Here is a 22,228-nt window from a genome sequence, read left to right as displayed (position 1 = left end):
TCATAATTTACAAATAAAACAGCAAGCTCTCTAATAAAGTTCACAGACCAGTAATCACTCAGCCTTCTGATTACCTTGACAGAATCTGGTTTTAAGTCTAATTGGAAAGAGGCATTCTATCACGACACAAGCCTTTGTCCTGCTTCCTGTCTCCTGTTCTCACTTGTACAGTATCTGTGTCCATTCCAATGGAAGCTGCCTTAAAGACCTCACTCAGAATGTTCTGGTCAGTTTTAAATATTCATGTTTTAATATAGCTATTTTAATGATCTAAGGTTGACTTTGTCTAACCTGAGTAAATTATTAGGACTAATTTTGGTTATCTGCACCATTTGCCCTATTCATGTGTCTCAGGTCCAAGTTGACAGCTGTTTAAACACAGGAAAACAATATCCATTATTCCAAATCTTCAAAATAAGGCAATCAAGATGGGAAGTGTAAACAAGCTACAGTAATCCCAGCTGAAAAGCAGCTGCCCCATTAACTGCAACAGTATGTACTGTACAGCATATATAATTTTGAAGATCTGGTATGAATAAAATAATAAGCGTATTTATTACAGTGCCAGTAAATTATTTTGACTATATGAAGACCATTTTGGAAGGCCTTACATTCAATGCAATGTGAATGGTTTGAGTTTTGGATTTGGTAATGAATTCCAGAAGATTATTATAAGAATGTTAACGATTCTTGGGGATTCACACGAATCCAAGAAAGCTGCAGCACACTGTTACCATTCATGTGGAAATCTCATCTTGAGACGGAGTGTGGAAAGGGATTATAGAGGCATGGATTTCCAATGTGGATCTGAAACAGGAATATGCAGGCATAATTGATTCAAGATCCTCCCTCTTTCCCTCCAGGAGCTTTGACACAAAGGGGTTTTATAATTGAGTGAAATGTAGAAGCAGTAAGGACTATTTAATTACATTTTGATGAGACGCAATATTCCAGCAGTGTACCGTGAAAGCTTGGTAGTCTTGCTTAACAGAGCTGTTCGGTGAGGAGATTTGGATGTTTATGAAGTAAAACGTTGAGCTCATTATCCTTGGGGTGTGTCACGGCCCTTGCCACAGGAACAGGAGAAAAGGTATTGATAGGAACAGGCCATTCAGCCTATCACAGCTGTTCGTTTTCACACCAAGACTCAAAATCAAAGCATCAAGCCCAGGTCTGGAAGGGCTGAGGGCCTGCCAGGTCACTCTCCTCAGGGCCTTTGAAGCTTTTCTCCGTTTTTGAGTACTGGTTTAAAACCGGATATTTTTCCCCCCTTGAATGTCATTCGAAAATACTGCAAGTGTCACCTCGTGAATTCCCCTTTTGTAAACCGCATTCAAACCTCTGCTCTGTCCGTCTTTTCCCGAGGATGAAAACACTGAATCTCCTAGAGCCCTGGAATGATTCCCATACTTCTGGACCTTCTCCGTCTTTTTAGCATGGGAGGGTGGTACTATCGCAGATTAGCATAGTGAGAATCAAATCCTACTGTACAACCATTTAGACTTCAGAGCATTTTCATGGGGAAACTGAACCTTCAACTTCAGTAGGTGCAGGCTGGAGAGATGGGGCTGCCCTTTTCTGGGATTATTGCCTGGGTGGTTTACTCCACAAAAAGGCTGAGTAAGGCTGTCCCTTATTATGTGCTCATATTATATTATATTATATTATATTATATTATATTATATTATATTATATTATATTATATTATATTATATTATATTATATTATATTATATTAAGATTTTAGATGACCTTTTCACAGTTTACCTTGTGACTTGCACTCACTCTTCAGCTGTGAAATGTCTCTTTGTTTCTTGGGTTCACAGCAGACAATGATACCTGGGTTTGACGTTTTCCCACAAAACATATTTGTAAAGGTAATTTCGAACAGTCCTAGTAACCTTTTACTATGGCAAGTCACAGTGTCATCGTGCTGAAGCCTGCCGAGACCCCAGAGAGCCCTGGCTGACTTTTCCCACCCTACCCTACCCTCACTCGCCTAGCAACATGTCCCAGGTTCGAACCCACAGAGCTCAGCTCAGCCTACACTCTGGGAGCACCTTTACCAGCAGAGTAATGTAGATGCCCCGGCTGGGGTCTCTCTTCATCTTCTCATCTTCCCTTTTCGTTTCAACATGGTGACTGGGGTTTCAAGCTGATCAATGGTCCCAATTCAAAGCCTGTCGATAGTCTGTCTACTTCCCTGAACCTTCGTGATTCACAGTCTCTTCTCTTTATTGCAGCACAGCCCTTCTTTGACCCCAGAAGCCTTCTGTGATTCTCCGGTCGAACGCCTACCTTCCCACTCCAGCACGACACAGGTTTTTTTTGGCTCAGCCAGCAGTTTCATTTTTAAGCTGAGCTAATTGAAAGGAACTGACCCCCTCCCCCAGCCTCACCCCATGCAACTAGCATCATTCGCCCCCGGTTTGTGAAAGCACTTTACCACTTAAACTGAAGTACAGCAACCAGTTATATAAAACAGATCCAACAAAAATCTGTGCTGTGTATCCGTAATAATGCTGAGGGCAATAAAAGATAAAAGTTCTGGTGCTCCATTAAAGTATCTTTAAAGTCTGCCAAGATCTGGGTGTTTGCTAGTTTTGTTTGCCTTTATGTTTTTTAATGTCTTCCTCATCAATCCGTGGCCCTTTCCCCTCTTTTTAAGAAGCCCATGTGCTTTTAAAGGGCTGTGTGTGTGTGCTGATGCAGGGCAGTGTATGCACCTCCTCAACTCTGCCATAGTCCCTCCTACTTCCCCCTGATATAGTGAGCCTTTGAGTAACAGTGAAGTCAATAAGTGCAGGATCTTTAAGTGAGCAGTGCTGGGACTGGCCCTCTGCCTCAGCTCCCGACTGATTAACACTGTACCCCTCTCACATGGACTACTCCGGCATCCTGCTCCTCTGGGCCTGGACCTTCCTGCCAGGTAAGCCTGGGCTGTGCCTGGGGCTCCGACTGTCTCTCTGAGAGCTGTGCAGCACTCAGGCAGCTTAGATTCAGCAGACAGGCAATCCCAGAAAAGAGCTCTGATTATTTCACAGTTCCTGCTGGGGGGAACATACAGTACATCTGCCTGGCAAATGCCAAGACAAGAATGCTGTGATGCAAAAGTTACACTACCAAGACATAGGAAAAAAAAAACTTGAGGAAAGTTTTCATATGTATTTTCATGCCAGCTCTCTGTTCCAGCCTTATGGTTTTGCAGCACAAGATGAATGCACTCTGGAAGTCTGCAATGGCTCGGATTGAACAGTTTAAAAAAAATATGCATTTTATGATAAATTTGCATTTTTGTGAGCGTGGTTTTTGAGGAGCTAGTCTGGAATTATGTGTTTTTAAATTTAATGTTGCATGGTGGTGGTGAGGGTAGTAGCAAAGAGGGATCTCATTCTTAGAAGGATACTGTCCTACAAACAATATTCCAGCAGAATATTCAAACCGAAGTTTTGAAGCCTCTCAGAAAGGACCTGTGCAGTTCGCAGCCAGAGAAAGTGTTAACCGCTCAGCTACAGCACCTCAGTCAATTGGCTCTGAATTTCCAGGAGCTGCAGATTAGGGCGTTTGCAGAGTCCTTTAATCTTTGCCAATCTCGCTCCACATGTGTCAGCTGGGATACTTTGTCAGCCTGAATGTCACATTTGACTCATCCTTAGGGTAAACCTGCAAGGCAGTTTTACAGTTTTACAATGATTTTGTCTCCCTCATTCAGTTAGCTTAACCTCGATGTTCCTTCATCAATTTCCTTCTCTGTCATTTTTAACAATGCTTTAAATATGTTATTTTAATTGAGACAGAAGCCGAGACTGTTGTGGCTTCCCATGCATCATGCATGTTAGTGTTAAAGGAGCCTTTTTCACTCCACTGTATTAACTGCAGGTTTTAACTGTGCTTGAATGTGTGGGGTCAAGTGTTGCACCTGCCTCTAGCAAGTTTGGCTCTCGAGACTACTTGGATAGCCATGATCATGAGTCCTCTGTGTGTGTCCAAAATAATTTGCTCACGCGTTCTGAATTGCTGGTTGTTTTAAAGCATTTCTGTGTCTTATAAGATAAACCGGAAATCATTTTGTTGTTGTTGGCAAGAAATAGCCATCTTTCTGCAAAGATGTACAGACAGTTCTTGAGAAGAAAAGCTCATCAGTCAAGACGTTCTGTGTTGGGACGGGTGCATTGCTCTTGCCCTGTGAAGTTCTAGCACTCAGCGATCAGCACAGATTCTCCCCAGCCTGTCTATGTGTCAGTCCTGCTGGAGGGGCTGTGTGCCAGAGAGACAGAAAAAGCCATGCTGGAATAATTAAAATCTCCCAGCAACCTCCAGTATCTGACATCAGATAACTGCTAATACAGTAGCTGAAGTATTTCGGAAAAATGTTTTCATGTTATTTGGGAGAATAATCACCAGGCTATTTTACTTAAAATTCACAACTGAATGCAAGTCTGGGCAATTTTCTCGTTGTGAGTACAGATGGATTTTGTGGCCGTGGTTTTCTAAAACCTTGGCTCTGACGAGGAAAAAGCTCAATTAGCTCAGCTCAAGAGAGATTAAATCTTAGGCTTGAAACAGGTTATTTCAATATGGAATTTTGCATTTCCTCTGCTGTCTGATTTCAGCGGAAGTCAATTTATCTTCCACTAATTGATAGAGCACCTTTCTCTGCCTTACTCAGCGCACTGGTATGTCTGTCGGAAATCGTCACTGCTTAGTAGCTGCTTTATGGAATCCTGCACTTCAAAGCATTAGAATCATCACTGCCAGGAAACGCAGCCCCAGTTTGAGAGTCTGGTTACTCAGGATCATTGTATTTGAATTAATGATGTGAGAAAAAAATGTTAACATTTGCCATTAACAGTGTGGCCGAGCTCAAAAAAAGCAACAGAGCTGTACAAGCCAGAGATGCTGCCACATGGCTGGAAGACCCCATTACCTTTGAAGTAGCTTGCCTGTAACTGTAAACACTCTTCTGTGAAAATCTAGTGTGTTACCCAATGTGAAACACCGAAGACCCACTGAAGTGAAAACGGAGCCAATGTTTGCTTTGATCCACATTTCAAAGGCTGGCAGTGCTCTGGCAGCACTGATTGGCAGTCTTACGGTCAGGGTGTGCTGCAGCTTAGTGCCATCACTCCGCTGTTCTGCAGGTGCACTATAAAAAGTGATGCAGTGCAGTGCTGTCATGTCGTGTGGTCACTGCCATGTGTTCTAAACAACATACTGTACATACAGAGGCAGCAGCTAAAACACACACTTCAAAGACGGATCTTCATCTCCTTTGCTCCAGTGAGGTTTGCTCAACACAAGCCCCCTGGAAGAAACCAGTACCCTTTCTTCAGAGGAGTCCCATAGTGAAAGGCATAACCACAGCACTTTAAGGAACTAGAAGCTAAGATAAATTAACCATGGAGCACGGTATAATTAGTTAAGCTGCCACACTATTTGCTTGGTAGATATTCCATAGAGCTTTTCTTTGTCACAGCGCAGCAGAATTATCATACAGTATATAACCATCCATTTTTTTAGATGGATTCCAGTCTTATAGTGATCAATGTGGGGATCATGCATAGACTAAAACCAGAGCAATTGTGTGATTTTCCTCAAAGTTCCTCCATTGTAGATTCAGTAATTTGGGGCAATATGAAAGCACGCAAATCTAATCTGTTTTAAAACAAGTTTTCATTGTCATGGATTAAAAAAGGGCATTTTTTGTTAGAGCATGACAGCTTTGCGGGCATGTGTGTTATTTACCAGAAAGACCTGGGCATGTTGGTCATCAGCCCTCTGTATGTATCCTGCCTCACTGGAGCAGCACCAGGGGTGTGCGTGTTCCAATATTTATTCTTTCTCACTCAATTACTCGTACGGCTTCGCCGAGCAAAATGCAACGAGGCGTGCAGACACGCAAGCGCCCTCCTGCTACCTCCGTGCCTGGCCCGCCCTGGCTTCCCCCTCCAGCCAGCTCGGAGCTCGCCCGGGTCCCCGCGGCCCCCCCGGGTTCCCCCTGGGTCCCACCGGCCTGCTGAGAGGAAGCCCCGCTCTGGAAGTTGCTCCTGCAGGTTGACACGTGGCCAAGCTGTGAGCCTCTGGCTGCCGCCGGGGCTGCAGGCTTATTTATCTGGGCAGAGGGATCGGCGCAGGAAGGCCCTGTGAGCTCCTGGCCCTGTCTCGTGTGCTGAGATTGTTGGGAATATTAAATCGCTCTGCCACGTTAGGTTTTTTAAATGGAAACTGGAGCACTTCCATAATTTCCTTTCTTTTTTTTTTTCAGCAGAAACCAAAGCTGTTCTTGGATTTTATCTGGGGCAGAGTGTGTTTTTATGCAGCAAGCGCAGAGAGTCATCAAAGAGTCCGGAATGAGTCAGTTGTGTTTATGTGCGCTTCAAGTTGGCACTCGGAAAAATGATAAAACACATATGGGAAAGATTTCTAATTCCCTTCAAAAATGAGAAAGCTATTCAGCGAATTCCCACAATATCTTAAATGTACTAGATTATTATTTTTAAGGGGCAAAATTGAATGTGTTTTTTTTTTCATAGATTTCCATGTTTGTTACCAATAAATGATCAGAATCTTTTTTTATCGCCGCGTGTTTAAAAATGGAAAAAAAGACCTAACTTTCATTTTTAACACCAAGAAAATGAGGAGTATCCAGGACAATGGCAGCTGAAATATCTTGTAAGACCTCTGTATTGAAACAGAGAAGACTTAAAGCAGCTAAAGTTGTGAATATTCTAATCTCTCTCAAGCCAAGGTGGGGGCAATGTTCTGGTTTCCCTGACCCCTGACCCCACTGCGCGGGGATCAGTTCAATGACTGAACCCCAGAATCCAATGATGTCAGCCCCATGAGGGAAATTATTGAGGACCTGCTCAATGTGGCTTCAATAAACATAGGCTAAATTAGGAGAAAAAATGAATCACTTGTCGGAAGCAGGAATGCAAAGCTCTGAAAAAAGCGTGTGCTGTTTATATTTGCTTCCATCTGGGCAAGCAGCCTCCAGACATACAGTAGCAGGCACCCTAGAAAAGGGTCCCTCAGTGTCCCCAAGGTCTGATTATCACCCCAATGTTCAGGAGTCTACTGTACATCAATGCCGGTGTGATGAGCAAGCTACTGTACCTGCGTTCCTGTCAGCTGTTTCTGTGTCAGGGCAAGTATATGCACACATTCTTATGTAATTTTTTTTTTTTTCAGGTGTGCAGTAACAGAATAATAACAGTTTCATGCAGAGCAAAACGTCGTGGTGTTTCCTTGCTCTCCTGTGAGTTGCTGCCTAGGCGTTTGTGCCTTTTCTGTGTTAATTCTGTTGGACATCAGGTGAACCGGAGGGCCCTGCGTCATAGGAAAGACCTAACTCTTAATGACGGGGCTATAGAGAGAAAGCGTTTTCATCCGCTGAGGCAGGGAGAACTCTTGTCTGCACCTGATGACCTTTCTTCTTTTCTCTGTCTGAAGACTTCCAGGGCCCTCACAATCGCAGCTCCTTGAGCAGCAGCGGCTTGTTGTACAGTTTTCCAGTTGTGCGATTTTTCCTGGATGACACTGTTGTGGCCTGGCTTGGCTCTGAGCCTGTGACTTCCATTGCTTGCTGTCTTTTCCTTACTTCAATTGTTATTCTTATGTATGCTCTCCATCTGGGAGTTCCTCTATTTCTATCGTTTGCCGTTAGGGCCCGCTGCTGTCCCCAGCTGGAACAATGTGACTGTGTTTGCAATCTGTCTTTGCCCTGATGATGAGTTCAAGCTGGAACAGAGGATCTATTCGATTGCACTGCAACCACAGCTCCACAGGACAGAGGGACTGGGCCAGTGTGTACAAAGGAAATCAAATGCTGGGTTTCATGTTGTACTAAATATATATGTGACACCGGTCACATTATAATCAAAATCAAAACCTTGTGAGAGCTGAGGCGTGACTTCTTTGGAGGTACTGTACACTGTGTGTAGCCCGAGCACCCTGCATGGTAACATTGTGTCATGCAAGGGTTTCAGTCTGTACTCCCCCTCAGACATCGTTATCGTTAATTAACTGATTGATTTAACCCTGTGAAAGTATGAGGGCATACCTCTGATTCGCAATGTGAGAACCTTCACTGCATTTTTCTTTGCATTGTACTTTCATTTGCTTTCACTGGGCTTTCCTGTGTTTTCACCATTCTTTTCATATCACTTTACTATGAAAAAACCTCGATGGTTTGGTGGTTTACCATAGTAGGTGCTCACAGGGGGCTTCTTCAGTAATTGTTAAGAATGGCTCTGCAGATTTTGCTGGAGTAAGCAGTCAGGGGGATGTTTTTCAATAGGTTGTGCTACTGTGTGTGCTGCGCGTCTGTTACAGGCTCTTCTTCGGCGCAGTCATGATCAGAGCTCGGCCCCTAAAGAATCGGCACACTCAGCAGAGCTCTAGTCTAACCTGGAGGTGGCATGGTGCCATGTTTGGTTTCCCTTTAAACTCTGTGGAATTCATCTTGCACAGATCTTCTAAAGATCCTGGATGTGAAAAAGATGTTGTTTTTTTCACAGAGCAATAACACACCAGGCTTGACAGACGGCGAGGAGCAGCGATCTGCATATAATTAGCCCGATTCCTTTTAAAGCTGTTTTTTTTTTCTTTTTTTAACTAAGGAAATGTCTAGGCCAGTTTTTTGCTTCCTTTTTTCAATATTGATGGAAGACCGAGTTTTCTTTCCTTTCAAAATAAGGTTCAAAACAAATTTGTCGGGAATCCAGTTTCATTGGATTGTGCTATTCTGGCAGCAGCAAACTATATTTCACTCCACAGGGCGTCTGACACGAGCAGATCTGTTGTGTTTGATGGCTCCGATCCTAGATCACCTTTGTTTTACGCCAAATTCACTGAACATCTCATTCGGAATAGGGACCAAAGAAACGCTACCACATGTTTGATGCCCTGACTGATACGGAGAGATCAGAAAAGACAGAGACAGAGAGGGGGGCCAGTTTTGCCCTGTCTCAATCTGCCAAAAGAAGAGGAGTCACACAGAATCAATACTGCATCATCTGCTCTGTGCACTTCCTGTGCTTATAACTGAACGCGAAAAAGCCAACTTATGTCATGATTATTACCATACTACTTCAGGTTGCTTGGCAACAACAACAAAAAAAAAGGAAACTGTTCTCAAAATAACCTGAACTGATAAACACTTTAATTTAAACAGCATGAAGAGCTCCTCGTCCTCCTGGCTAGCTGGAGCTAAGCTGCATCCTGCACAGAGCTTCATGCTGTCAGAAGGATGGAGAGCTGAAGGACAGGCAGAGTGCAGACAAACTACTGTAGTACTACAGTCCAGGGCTGCTCACAGCTCAGACTTCAGGTCTCCAAACAGAGAGGCATTAATCTGTTGCATCCTCCTGGCTTTGCTCTAAGAACCTGGGGAAAAGAGAAGAAGCATTTCTGACGAGACCCCTTACCCGATCCCGCTATTTGTCTTTGAAGGAAAGAAGAACAGTTCGTGAGATTGAGCCGTTCATTGTCACCTTTGCCATCATGGCTGCCTTGTGTTAAAGTAGCATGTTTACTAACCAGTAGCCCAGACTCCTGGGGATCTGAGTCCACGGGCCGGACTCTGCCTTGGCACGCCAAGAGCACAGACTGAGTCCCCGCTGAACAGAACCTGTGAGTCTCTGTGCGCAAACAGGCAGGGCTTTATCACTGATGGGCGACCAACCTCCGCGCTCTAACCCTCCCAGGCTCTACCGTGTAAACAGCGCAGACTGACGATTCTGGGCTCCGTGTCCTTAGCTGCTGAAGAGAGAGCCTGTTCATTATTTTTAAAGCTGTACCCTAACCAGGTCATTGCCCACACAACCCAGTTTGGAATAACACCAGTGTTTACAACTCATTTCAATCCCAGTTTTGATACCTTACCTTCTTAAAGCTTGAAACTTTTTTGTGCTGTTTGAAGGAATTACCTAAAGGGTGGGGAAGGAGCCACTATTGCTATAGAAAGATTTAATTTCTCAGCACTCGGTCAAGCCAGAGCAAAACTCTGTAATTTCGATTTAAAGCTGCTCAGACCTTCCTGTTAGGGTGGTGGTTACTTAATGACCTATTTTTGCCACAATGTAGGCAGGTGCGGCAGTGTTGTAGCTTGGAATACAGTGTTGTAGCTTCTGTGGGAATATCGTGATCCTGAGCTGTGGTCCAGCCTGTTATGTGGTATAAAGATAAATACATTCCTTTTGCAGGAGTTTGGAACTGGCTGTCCAGTCAGTTGTCGGAGCTGATGCCATGGCTTGTTCCAAGAAACAGCTGGATGAGACCTTTATATCAATTAGCTACCAGCAACCAAATGGTCTTGTCTCCTCGAAACCTTGCTTGTGTTCTTGAGATCTGTTGTAAGACAAATGGAGTTCTTCCAGGCCAGCGTTTGGCAAATGACAGCAGAAAAGCACACACCTGGCACAGTAATCTTCACAAATTGATGGCGCTTATGTCACATGCACACGGATTATATTGGTTTTGATACAGAAGGAGAATAATTCATTTTGAAATAACCTGTTTTTTTATGTTTAAACATAAGTTAGCTTTCTTTACAACATGCACGATCACGAATTTCCCGCCTTGCGCTCCCTGCTTGCTGGGATAGGATCCTGCCACCCTGGATTGGATAAAGAGGTTAGAAAATGGATGGGATGGATAACCCAGAATCCTGTTTTCCTCCAGAATTAGAATACCCTTCATTCTGGTTATAAAGACTGGTGATATACTATACCTGGCTATTTCATCAGTTCTGCTACAAAGTGTGAAATGAATCCAAAAACAGGTAGTCCTGCCTCTCTGTGCCTTGTGCAGGTGCAGTGGTCTGATGGGCTGATCCTCTGCCGTGTACTGTAATTGTTTTAAACAAATGCATGGTAAGGCTCACCTGCAGCTTTTCCTGTTTAACGCATTGTGATGGTTACTGTTTGCAGGTGGCTGTGACTCTTTCAATATCGACACCAGACACCCAAGGATCATCCTGGGCTCCAGGGAGGCCCAGTTCGGATACACGGTGCAGCAACATGAAGCAGCCGGACAGAAGTGGTAGGACCCCCCTTTCGTCGAGTTCATCCCCTCGGCAATACAAATAAGAGCAGAAATGTCAGTCAGGGAACTTTTACCAGCAATTTGGTGTCTGCCACTTAGAAAGAAGCCAAATTGCTTAGAATGCTGAGATGGATTGGGCATCATTTCAAACTCCACACCAGAAGGCAGGGTTTTGCAAAAGCCTTAGGGTTAGAAACCAAAGAAGATACTGAGGTGTATAGTGGTATTTCATGTTTTGTATTTTAATGAGAGAAAGCAGGCTTGTTTCACCTGAGCTCACAGCTAGTGATTGAGGTCTGCACTGCAGTACCAGCAGTGTACTTGACTGGGAGGGTTAAGGAACCCCCAGTGCCTCCAGTCTCAGTGTTACTCTGGGTCATTGCTCTCGTTGTTGCGACGGTAAACATTCTTCCTCGGTCACATTGTGACATGTGACACGTTCTCTTGTGCACCAAAAAAAAAGAATGAGAAAAATATTTATGAGGCCCTGTACAATCCAGAACATCTAAAAATATTTTTAAGGAAATGCCGTGGGGGAAGATGCGCGATCCGTCTTCTTACCTCACTATTGTTCCTGTCTCCGCACACGAAGTCCTGGACGGGAGTCAGTGCTGTCATTCTCAGGCATGTCTGCTGGCGAGGGGAGCGCTGGCGGCCTGCCGCCGCTCTGTTCGAGTTACTCTGCTGCTGCTGCTGCTGCTGAGGCGGCGGCGTTTCAGCTCTCTGCCAGACGGTCTGCGCATACCTCACCGTCACTCGATAACTCTCCCAGACTCGGAGAGAGCGGCCCAGCGGAAAAAAAGGGCTCATTTTCTTGGCTCGTTAGTCAATGGAAGCAGGAGATCGATTGTTTTGTTTTGATTTGTTACAGCTCCTTTTCGGACGCCGGGCACAGCTTTCGGATTTGTTAACTCCCGAAACCTTTTATCCTGAAACACTAGTAGCGCTGAAAAAAATTCCCTTCATAATAAAAGCACAACAAAAGCAGGCTCCCGGGTCTCTTAGGAATTGCCTCCTAAGAGGAAGTGTCTCGTGTGAATTTCAGTTTTGGCCAGACAAATGAAGTTTTTCTCTTTTCAGAGAAAATGTAGATAATGGTCGTCTGAAGCCATCCTCTCACAAGAGCTTCTGCAGAACACAAATAAAGGCATGAACCCTTAACAACAATTTTTCATGAGAGAGGTGATATATGTCTTCCCATTAGAAACACCACTAATGGCAGTAGAACTGGTAATACATTCTTAATTTGTTTTATGACTTTCCAAAGGGCTTTGTTCCAAAGAGTAACACCAGTGCAGTGAGACATTGCTCTGTGTTTGAGAAGCAGCATTTTACAGGGCTGCTCATGGTATGAGTTTGCTTCCACTCTGTCAGTTTGGTTTTGCTGACATTTATTAACTGAGATTTATTCTGTTTAACCCCCCACCACTACCCCTGCTCCCAGGGAAGCTGGAAGCAATTTGTGGCAGTGGAGGAAATTTTCGGGATAACGTCACAGTGGTCTAGGATATCATGTCTCTCCTCTGTGTCTGAGAAGCAGCAAGAGCTCCTTCTTTGCCAGTCTGATGCAGTTACCTGCCTGCTGTGTGATCCCCTGAGTTTGGAATAAGAGCTGCTATCACTAACTTTTTCCCCCATTAAAAATGAAACTATCATTACTTACATCAGAGTTTCCTCATTGTATCTTTCAATCCTGTGGCTTTGCAAGTATTGAGCTGTAGAGGAAATGTTTTAGGTGATTTGCATCGATGCAGATTGTATATCCTTTCAGGAAGTACGTATCAAGGATATTTGCTATTGAGAAACATCACTAGTGCTCCAGGCGTGAGCTCAGAACTGCCACTTACTCAGACAGCACAAGTAATGTGAAAAGCACTGCTGGTACTTACTGTAGGGATGCTTCTTGATGTACAGTACGGTGCTTGAGGCAGAGACTTTTGCCTGTTTGCAAAACAGGGCAGTTTTGTTCCACAGCACAGTGCCTGCCAAGAGCAAATGAGGAACACTTGGACATACATGATGATACAGAAAATGGACTGATTGAGTCTGCGCTCAAGGGGTCGCAATATTTCCTCTCATTACCTGCCTATTACGAGGACAGGTATAAATGCAGTGAAGAATCCCACTGGGACTGGCCCAGACAGGTTAGTCTAGCTGTGACTGACTCTGCTGTGGAGCTAAGAATGGGCTGGTACTTGCAGCAGTGGAGCTTTAAATGAGAAACACACAGCTTTGATGCAGATGCTGTCCCTCACAAAAGCCAGGAGCCATCAGCAGATGAAGCTCAGGTCTGCGACCATCTGCGTCTGCCAGTAAAGAAACAGAATGGTCCACATCCGCTGCATTACTCTTTACCCTTTATTGCCCTTAATATATAACTCATTTCCTTTTTTTCTCTCTCCAGTAACTTGTTTTGATCTGGGCACAGGAAAAAACACAGACAGCGATATTTAAAAAAGAATGCACATACAGTACGTGAGGAGGAGCAGTGCACTGGAATGTGTATAATGCACATTAAATACAGATGCTGCCATTTCCTACATGCTGGCAGATGTATTCCCATTGATGCCCTTAATACCCCTTAAATCAACATGATTTGAGGGGTATTGATCATCATGACAGCACCTGGCTCTACTCCATAGATGACGCAGGGCACACCTTGTCAGTGATGGTACCAGAATCCAATGGCTGGTGGGGAGGCTGATAGCTCTGGCTGGGAGTTTTCACTGGAGGGCAGCCGTTCCAGGACCTGTAAGAGGAGTGCACTGGCTCCTTTGCAAAGGGTGATAACTGGAAAAAGAGGCCCAGACATTGAAAAAGACCAATCTAAAACACACAAGTTGCCATGAGCGTGTCAGACAGCATGCTGCCCCTTTCACATGTGGGGAGAAAAGAGGTTCATTACACTTGATCTCTCTATTGAGTCGTTTGCTTTTGTTCGCACAAAGAGAGTTTTAAAGGCATAAAGGTTTCGTATGATTACAAATGAAGAACTGGCTATACTTAATCACTGAACTCTCAAAAAAGATTTTTAAAAATCTGTTTGTCCTTCCCGCATACAGACTGGAACTGGGTTCCTGAATCTAGACAGGGTGCCAAACATGTAAATCATCTCTGCTAGAGTAGCAGCCTGTATGACTTAACAGCAGGCTGGAGTTCTTCAGACATTACACTGTTAGATTCATCACTGAATATTTCAGGCAGATTGGCCGATGTCTTAGCGGTTTATTTTGCACCAGAATAGCCCCTGATATCAATCATGAAAGTATGAGGACTTTAGGATTTGTTGTGATGTGAGAAACAGATTGTTGCTGCCTGCAGAATTGCACAATCTGACGAATCTCAGGGTAGGGGGAGGGTCTCACCATCCTGTTTTTTGTTTTTTGTTTTTTGTTTTGGGGGGGGGGGTGAAATATTGCCTTTGGAAACGAAGTGAAGAATGTCATAAACATTAAACATTGAGCGTCTGGTATTGTGGTATTGCAGCAACTCATTTCCTCTAAAGGCGATGGAATAATATGTCACCTTTTCACAATTAAGTCGAACAGGTAGAAAGAGGAATGCAGATGGAACTATTCATATAACCACTAGCGGCAGGATGGGCAGAGCACGAACATCCTGTATTCGTCCCTTTAACAGGGCAGTGGGCGGCTGTCTTGCTGTTTGGGATAATTTGGAAAGTATTTGTTGTGGTTCTGCAGATTCCCAAACCCCCTTCCGTGCATCAGATCACAGGCTCTTAAATCTTTGCCTGTTTGAAGAAAAATATATGCCACTTCTCAGGAGCATCCCAGAAAACAGGAATTTGTTTATTCCCTTCATGCTTGGTTAGCTATGCTGATAGTTTGTAATATTAGCACAGCCCAATAAAAATGGTTTGTGTTTTGCCCTCAAAAATGAAATGAAACCTCACTTTCAGCAGTTCTCTCATGGCTAGACACACATTTTAAGAACATAATGATCAGGGTACAAGATTGCATAGTATCTTTTTTTTTACAGCATCTTGTTTTAGGTTTTTTGAAACGTGATGATGCTTGAAATTTGAGTACATTTTTTAAGCTTCTAATGTGGCAGTTGTGTTTTAGTGATCTGAAAAATGATTTCCTGTTATGATATACTTTTGTACTCCATCCTTACTATATTTGCTGCCTGATTTTATGAAGCATGTTGGCTTTGCTGTAGAAGAATTAGTTGCACTGGTCTTCTGATCATCACACTGACTTTATTAAAGATCATAGCAGATAGCAGAGGTGCCATCCCCACTTATTTTTAGTTTTTAAGAGTTCAGTAATGAAGCGGCACTGATAACACACCAGCACCATAATGGCCATGGCACTGGAAGTAATAAGCATGTTGAAACGTGAAACGTTCTGTAGCGAAGCATTACCCTGGGGTATGAGACAATGGTGGTAATAAAAGAACAGCCGATCTGTATCAGAAATTGTATTTAAACAGTATTTAACATTTAGTTGAGCGGTTCAGCATCTGCTTTGAAAGTGCTTTCGTGGTCCGAGTTAAGTTTCTAGCCAGTGCCTTGAGGGACAATTATGTCTCATTACTGAGACATAACATCGTCGTGCTTGGGAAGCAGATCATATATTAGACATAAAATTTTAATTGAAAGTTATTTTAAGTGGAAGTACAGAAGAGGAAAATGTTCTGTGAATGCGTATTTCACAGGCGCTGTCAGGGAGAGCCGCTTCATTTTGTCAGTGAGGTGAAAGTGTGGGATGGCAGTGGGAAACAGAAAGTCCTGCTGCGGTCAGAGAGAAGCAGCTGGCGATCCCAGCTGTGAAATTTCATCCCAGGTCACCCTTATGAAAGAGTCTATGTTCACTTAGAAAATAAAGAGCAGTGTTGTGTCTCCACTGAAGAGCCAAGACCTGACCTCTGACATGGCACAAGTCCTGCTCTTATCAGAATCGATTCAAGAGCAGGACAGTTCCAACAAGCTGGATCAACAACTTCCCTGAAAACTTGCTTCTCATTTAAAACCTTCTTATAGAGCTGACTATGAAAGGTCCTAATCCAAGCCTTAAAAGACCTCAACGTAACTGACAAAGTTCACCCGATGGACGTTTCGGAATCAACAGTGAAACAGAAATAAGAGCACATAAGTGGAAACTATGTGGAAGGGCAATTAAGCCTGAGAACAGGATAGGAGGCACCCCTTACACAAGGGGTTGTGGGAGTGTGGAACAGGCTACCTGTTGACGTCGATACCCTGACTTCTTTCAGGGAATGGCTGCATGAGATCTTGGGATCTACTAGCTACCAGACAAGCTAGATGGACCAAAAGGAATTTTCTCTTTTGTAACATTTCAAATGTTATTACATTTTCATCGCCTCTCTTGGAGGTCTCTGCTCTCAGCAGCGAGCCCGGGCTTTGGGTCCAGACATAGAAGTTATAAGTTGTTCCGGTGCTGGGTCTGCACCTGCAGGATTGACTCTTCAATTCTGGCTTCATTGAACAAAAAGACATTCAAGGAGAGGTACTGTGCCTCTGGCCCTGCTGCATCATCTCTTGCGGCTCCTAAACACAGATCGATGAAACGTGGCTGCTCATCGTACAGACAGTGCCTTCATGGATAACTAGAAACACATGAGTGTCGTGAACACATGAACAGCTTAAAACCCGTCAGTCAGCAGCAGTATCACAGGAAGGTGGGGCTGGGGGCTGGAGATTCGGCTGCGGTTTGACAGGCAGCCTAATGCCTCCAGCAACAGTCGAGAGCACTTTTCTCCAAGTGTTAAAAGCATTATTGCATTAGAGGTTCGGGTTTGGTATCGCGTTCCCACAAAACTGCTTCCAGCACTGCGGGAGAAACATGGTAGCTGCACATTCAAATGGTTATTTCATTACGGGCTGTTAATCCTTGCACCCCACGTTCACATAAAAGAACAGGAGCTTGACTTTAATTTCAAGGAGCACGTTTGATTGCTAAAGCAACTTGGATTTTCTGTGTCTTTGCTTTTTCATAAACACCCCGATCCTCCCCTCCTACCCCCAAAGCAGAGTATCGGTGTGCCTCTTTCTTTCGTGGACAGCATCCCAGACTGAACTCCCCTCAGCCATTCATATGCTGCCAAAAAGGACCTTCAGAATAGGGCTGCTGTTCATGATAATGTGAGTCCTGAATCTGCAGCGCTCACTGGGTTTCTGCTGGGGCTGAGTCTATCTGAGAGCACAGTGTGCCTGCGAATACCTGGGTTACCACTGTTTGGACAACAACTTTTATACAGTTGTGTGTACAGTCTGGAATTTATTCTACATTATAGACCTGTAATTAAAGGTTTGTGCATGGCCTAAATAACTTGATCATTATTATGATGATGTGATGACAATAATGTTTATTAAGCAAATGCCATGTGTGACTGGGAAATGGCATTGAATACAGAGTCTGGTAATGGAGCAAGCTCTAAGGGGCAGTCTAGAATAGCCAGTCAAATCAAATCTCTGTGGGAAGAAACTATCAAGATGTGAAAGCCCGTGTGAACTCAGAGAGGCCATACAAACACTGCACAGATAGACATACTAAGGCAGCTTTATTGCCAAAGTACTGTGTCATCGGAGATACCTTCTGTTCATGTGAAACCACCCAAATACCACAGTACTCCAGTACTCCACACAGGAGGAAAAGGCCAACGCTGTGGCTCCTCAGAGAAGAGGCATTTTAGCTTTCATTCTTCATTCCTCGGATCCATGCATCTACAGAAGAAATCTGCACAAGAGGAAGAAAACCTGGCAGGGGCAGTACACCAGCTAGCCCTTTGAAGTCTGCCAAATGCCGCATTGCAGGAAGGGTCTGTTGGTCCTGCCGCGTGCATGAAACAGGAGGCCAGTTCTCCTGCACTCTGGCTGTGTGTCAGCTGTGTAAGCACACACAAAGTAACATCCTGCGCTGCTCTGTGGGAGGTTCATCCACTCTGCTGGCTCCTTCAAAACTAGCGGCTTTTGCAGCAATATTTAAGATATATCACATTTCTCTGAGTTGGCTTTTGGAAATATAGTTATGAATGTTTTCTCCTTTTTGACTTTAAGGCTCCCTCCAACCAGAAGGACAAAGCACCTTTGTGCAGTTCAAAGCAGTGGCTACTGTTTCAGCTTGGTTGTGAGCTCAGCACTCTGGTCTTAGTTTTGATCTGTGTTGTACAAGTGCTAACACACCATAACACATATCCTTTTTTGGCACTGCTCTCCTCCTAGTGTAAGAATCTCCTACTTCATTTACTTGTCTTCCAAGGGGGAAAAGAGCCACTTCATATTCAAGTCTTGTGATGTTTGCCCTGCGATGGTCCATGGTGTATCCCGCCTTGGGTTCATTGCTTGGCAGAATAGGGTCCAGCACCCCCACGACTCTGTATTGGATAAAGCAGTTTAAGATGGATGGACGGGTCTTATGATATTCAATATTAAAACATCATCTGGTCAAAACTGAGCTAGCAAATTTTAATATGGCCATAAGACAATCTTTTTAACAGTTTGCCAGAAAAACCTTCTAGCAAAGTAGTTTTTAGAACATAGCAATGCATTTTGTTCCACATAGAGAATAAAACTTTTCCCAGTTGTATCTTCTGATTATGTTTGATGATCTAAGCTTGAAAAAACTTGGGTCTGCTTTTACCTTAGTCATTCTTTTTAGAAGCAAAGATTAAATGCACAGTTGCCCCTAAGTTACTATATATTATACTGATATCCTTTACCTCTGGAACGGAGAAACTCCTCAGTCTGTTTCATGTTAGGAAGAATATTTTGATGATCTTTTGACCCACCCGTGTCCTGCTGTAGTGAGCGACCTGTGTGAAGACCAAGCAACTGGGTTCGGATCTCTGACTGAGCCTCCTTGCACACAGCTGAGCACAGCACATACACAGCACAAACACAGCACATACACAATACACAATACCTACACAATTCATACACGGCACCTACAGAGCACCTACACAGAATATACACAGCACCTACACAGAATATACACAGCACATACACAGCCTTGCAGTTCGCTCTGCATCTCTCCTTCCCTGTGCAGCTGATGTAGCTGATGGCAGGGTCACTGAGGGGCTCTGGGATTACAGCAGCAGGTGGGGTCTTCCCAGCATGACCTGTCTAATGTGTGCTGTCGTAGACTCCTAATGTTTACTGGGAGTAGCGCAGCTTTACTGTGTGAAAGAATACTTCAGAAGGACCATATCAAGGGCCATTGACTGAAAAACAATTAAAACGAATACTACAGACACCCCCTGTCAGCTTTTAAAGGACCCCTGCCGGTTTTGTATATTTTTGGCTGCTGCTGTGGAGGTAGGTGACTGGACATCAATCTCCTCTCTTTGATAGCCACTGTGGCTTCTTCTGTCAAGCACGATTGAAGGTTCACACAGTGCCCTTATTCCAGGCTGTTGTTGTTTTTTTAAAAGCTTTATCATTAAGGGCAGTGAAAGGAAGACCGAAAGTTTTTCCTGGTGCCACGTTCCGACTCTTTTTTCTTTGTGGGAGTTTGTACCTCTTTTTCTTGTCTCCCCAGGTTGCTGGTTGGCGCTCCATTTGAAACCAATGGCCATTACCAGACAGGGGATATCTACAGGTGCCCATTAAGCAATAATGGGAGTGGCAACTGCTCCAAGCTCAACCTAGGTATTGTCCCCCCTGGCATCTGTTCTGCCTGAACTAATTCTGTGCCAGGCAAGAGGTTGCAGCAAGTTATTCACCAGCGTAGATTTAATCAGTTTCTGTTTATGACAACAAACCAGGCTGTACAGCTGGCATATACTTAGCATTGCAAACATATGTAAGACTGCTGTAAACAGTTGCTCAGCAATTACAAAGACGCTGCAAGGCTGACTCTTGATGATCAAGGCACACAAAGGAACATGCATTACACCTGTTTCAGCACAGGTGTGGACATGTTAAAAGAACTGATTGGAGGACTTCGTGTTTTTTCGAGCATTTTTATTTCTTGCATTTAATAGATGTGCTTCCCAGTTCTACCAGTTTCATTTGTTTATGTTTTGTTTTATTCCTCAAGGAAGGATATCTCTCACTAATGTGTCAGAGCGCAAGGACAAGATGCGCTTAGGAATGACACTAACCAGCAACCCCAAGGACAACAGCTTTGTGGTAAGCAAATCACCTACAGCCCAAGCTTTAGGGAAATACTAATAAAGCAAACCAGCAAAATAAACATGTTATATTAATCTCAGTTGCAGATTGAGGTGGTATATTTGAGATGCTAAACAGAGGAGGGTGGTCTCAGTAAGACTGAGTCTCTCACAGTTCTGCCAGGGGCTGCATCTGAGAAGTACTGATCCAGGCATCTGCCAGGCATTAGAGACAGAATCCGTGTTGACAACATGTTTAATGAAAGGGGAAGCAGCACCATAAAGAAAGAAAAGGAACAACTCCAACTAAGTGCCACTTTATCACAGTAGAAACCCACCGCATAGTCTCAGTAAGCTTTCTTCATTATCCCAGCTTTGCATTGTCTGAGGAATTGCAGTATGGCCTCCCTTGTCAGAAGTGATTTTGTAATTACTGGCTTTATTTGCCGAGTGCTGGCCTGCCGTAAAGTAATTAGGATCAAAATGAAACTCATGTTGGACTCTTTCTGCAAGTGTGCGCTGCCACGGGTCCCAGTTACTTCCTGAGTCCGCGTGAGAGCAAGTGCACAGAGGGCCTGTGCACGGCCTTGCACTGCCAGCCTGAAGCCATGCCTGGACGCCGAGTGAGACCTCCCCTCTGTTTCAGGCCTGCGGCCCCCTCTGGTCCTACGAGTGCGGGAGCTCCTACTACAGCACGGGGATCTGCTCCCGCGTCAACTCCACCTTCAAGTTCGCCCGCACCATCGCTCCCGCCTTCCAGAGTAAGTGCCACGCCACCCCTGGAGTCTCTCCCACAGTTCTCCACACACTGAGCTGTCTGCCTAACATCCTCCCAGCAGCCAGGGATACTGTACCTCCTGCAGCCTGTTCACATGAGCTTTCGGGTTAAGGGCAGGGGCAGGGTCAGAGTCTTCACTTAGGGTGAGGAGGTAGAGTTTAGAGCTGGGGTGGCCAGTCCCGGACCTGGAGGGACAGTGTCCCTGCAGGCTTTCATTCCAGCTCAGCTCTTAACTAAAATCATCTCATTATTGGCTTAATGGGTCACAGTCCTCAGTTGCCCCTCAAAACTGTGTCATTCCCATGAGAGATGGAGGTTCTCCTTTTGAGCTGGGGACTTATGCTGGACACCTCTTGATTTGAGCCTCCCCCTACTAGTTCATTAATTGCTTAATTAACATTTCCCTGTTTATTTATTCCCGGGGTGCCACTCTGGAAGCGCTCTGACATTGAGCCTGTTTAAGGATCTGCTCGCTGCATGTCCGTCTGACCACAGCCCGAGATCCTGACTTTCCACCTGCGAGAAGCCTGCCTCCCCTCCAGGTCCTGATGAATACTTCACTTCCAGCACCTCAGAGAGCTTCTGGACACTCTGTGGCTTTTTGTTCCATCACCTTCGAAAGTCAATTAAGCTTTGTTTAAGTCTTAGCCTTCGCCCTGCTCTGCTGCCTCCGGTGGTATTCCAGTAAGCTCCGGCTGAGCCTCCCCTTGAATTCCCCAAAATATTCAAAGACCCATGAGAACACGCACTTGGGTTCTGGCTTAAACTCCTTTGCGGCCGCCTGCGGCATACATCCGTGTCACAGCCCCTGATCTTCACATTCAGCCTTCACATTCCGTCACTGTCTGCAGTGCTTTGTTGCATTGTAACACAATTAAGGGCACTACACAAACCTCTCTTCATCTCTTCCCGTCTCCCATTCTCTCCCTGGAGATGAGGAGGCTTTTTCTCATCTCCATCTCTGCTCCAGTTCCACAGCTCTCTAAGTAACAATGTAACCTCCAGTCCATTCATAAATCCCATCCCCAGAGATTCTGATTGGCATGCCCAAATACAAATAGTTTGTGCTTTGACCCACAAAAATTCAGTCTCAGTTTCAGCAGTTCTCTAATTGTTAGACACACATTTTCAAGAACGCAGTGATCAAGTAACAAAAAGGCCTTTTAACCAATCGTAATTATCCATAAATAGCTTTCCTATTAATCAGAGAACTACATCAGGGTGTTATTAAGGAACCCTAAGGAGGCATGTTTTGGCAGCAGCTCAGTGATGTTCATTGTGTCTTGGAGATGTGTGGGAGTTTCCAATG

At 44.5% G+C, this 22,228-nt stretch overlaps 1 protein-coding gene and 1 long non-coding RNA gene across 7 annotated transcripts in view; one reads left to right on the top strand and one right to left on the bottom strand.

Moving 5' to 3' along the window:
* LOC148659160 (integrin alpha-11-like) overlaps positions 1 to 22,228 on the top strand; it is a 59,778-nt gene that overhangs the window by 1,524 nt on the left and 36,026 nt on the right. For 4 of the 5 annotated variants that reach the window (XM_088641104.1, XM_088641103.1, XM_088641100.1 and 1 more), the window contains 5 exons: positions 2,243 to 2,928; positions 10,931 to 11,042; positions 19,568 to 19,677; positions 20,069 to 20,160; positions 20,788 to 20,902. In XM_088641104.1, coding sequence (XP_088497230.1) covers positions 2,880 to 2,928; positions 10,931 to 11,042; positions 19,568 to 19,677; positions 20,069 to 20,160; positions 20,788 to 20,902 — 478 coding nt within the window. In that variant the 5' untranslated portion in view covers positions 2,243 to 2,879. Of the gene's footprint in view, positions 1 to 1,775; positions 2,929 to 10,930; positions 11,043 to 19,567; positions 19,678 to 20,068; positions 20,161 to 20,787; positions 20,903 to 22,228 lie in introns of those variants that run through there. The other variant, XM_088641102.1, reaches the window with a different exon arrangement.
* Positions 9,141 to 12,121, bottom strand: LOC148659161 (uncharacterized). Of its 2 annotated transcripts, none has more exons than XR_015940333.1 (3): positions 11,607 to 12,121; positions 10,885 to 11,488; positions 9,141 to 10,349 (listed from the first exon to the last, which is right to left on the bottom strand). It is a non-coding gene; the product is annotated as an uncharacterized LOC148659161 (long non-coding RNA). The 2 variants fall into 2 exon arrangements; XR_015940332.1 differs by lacking the exon at positions 11,607 to 12,121 and having other exon boundaries at positions 9,141 to 9,386; positions 9,540 to 10,349; positions 10,885 to 11,023.

The sequence above is a fragment of the Lepisosteus platostomus genome, chromosome 7, assembly GCF_059453375.1.
Source record: "Lepisosteus platostomus isolate fLepPlt1 chromosome 7, fLepPlt1.hap1, whole genome shotgun sequence".
In the NCBI taxonomy this organism is placed as follows: domain Eukaryota; kingdom Metazoa; phylum Chordata; class Actinopteri; order Semionotiformes; family Lepisosteidae; genus Lepisosteus; species Lepisosteus platostomus.
This window is presented reverse-complemented; position numbering and strand designations above follow the sequence as displayed.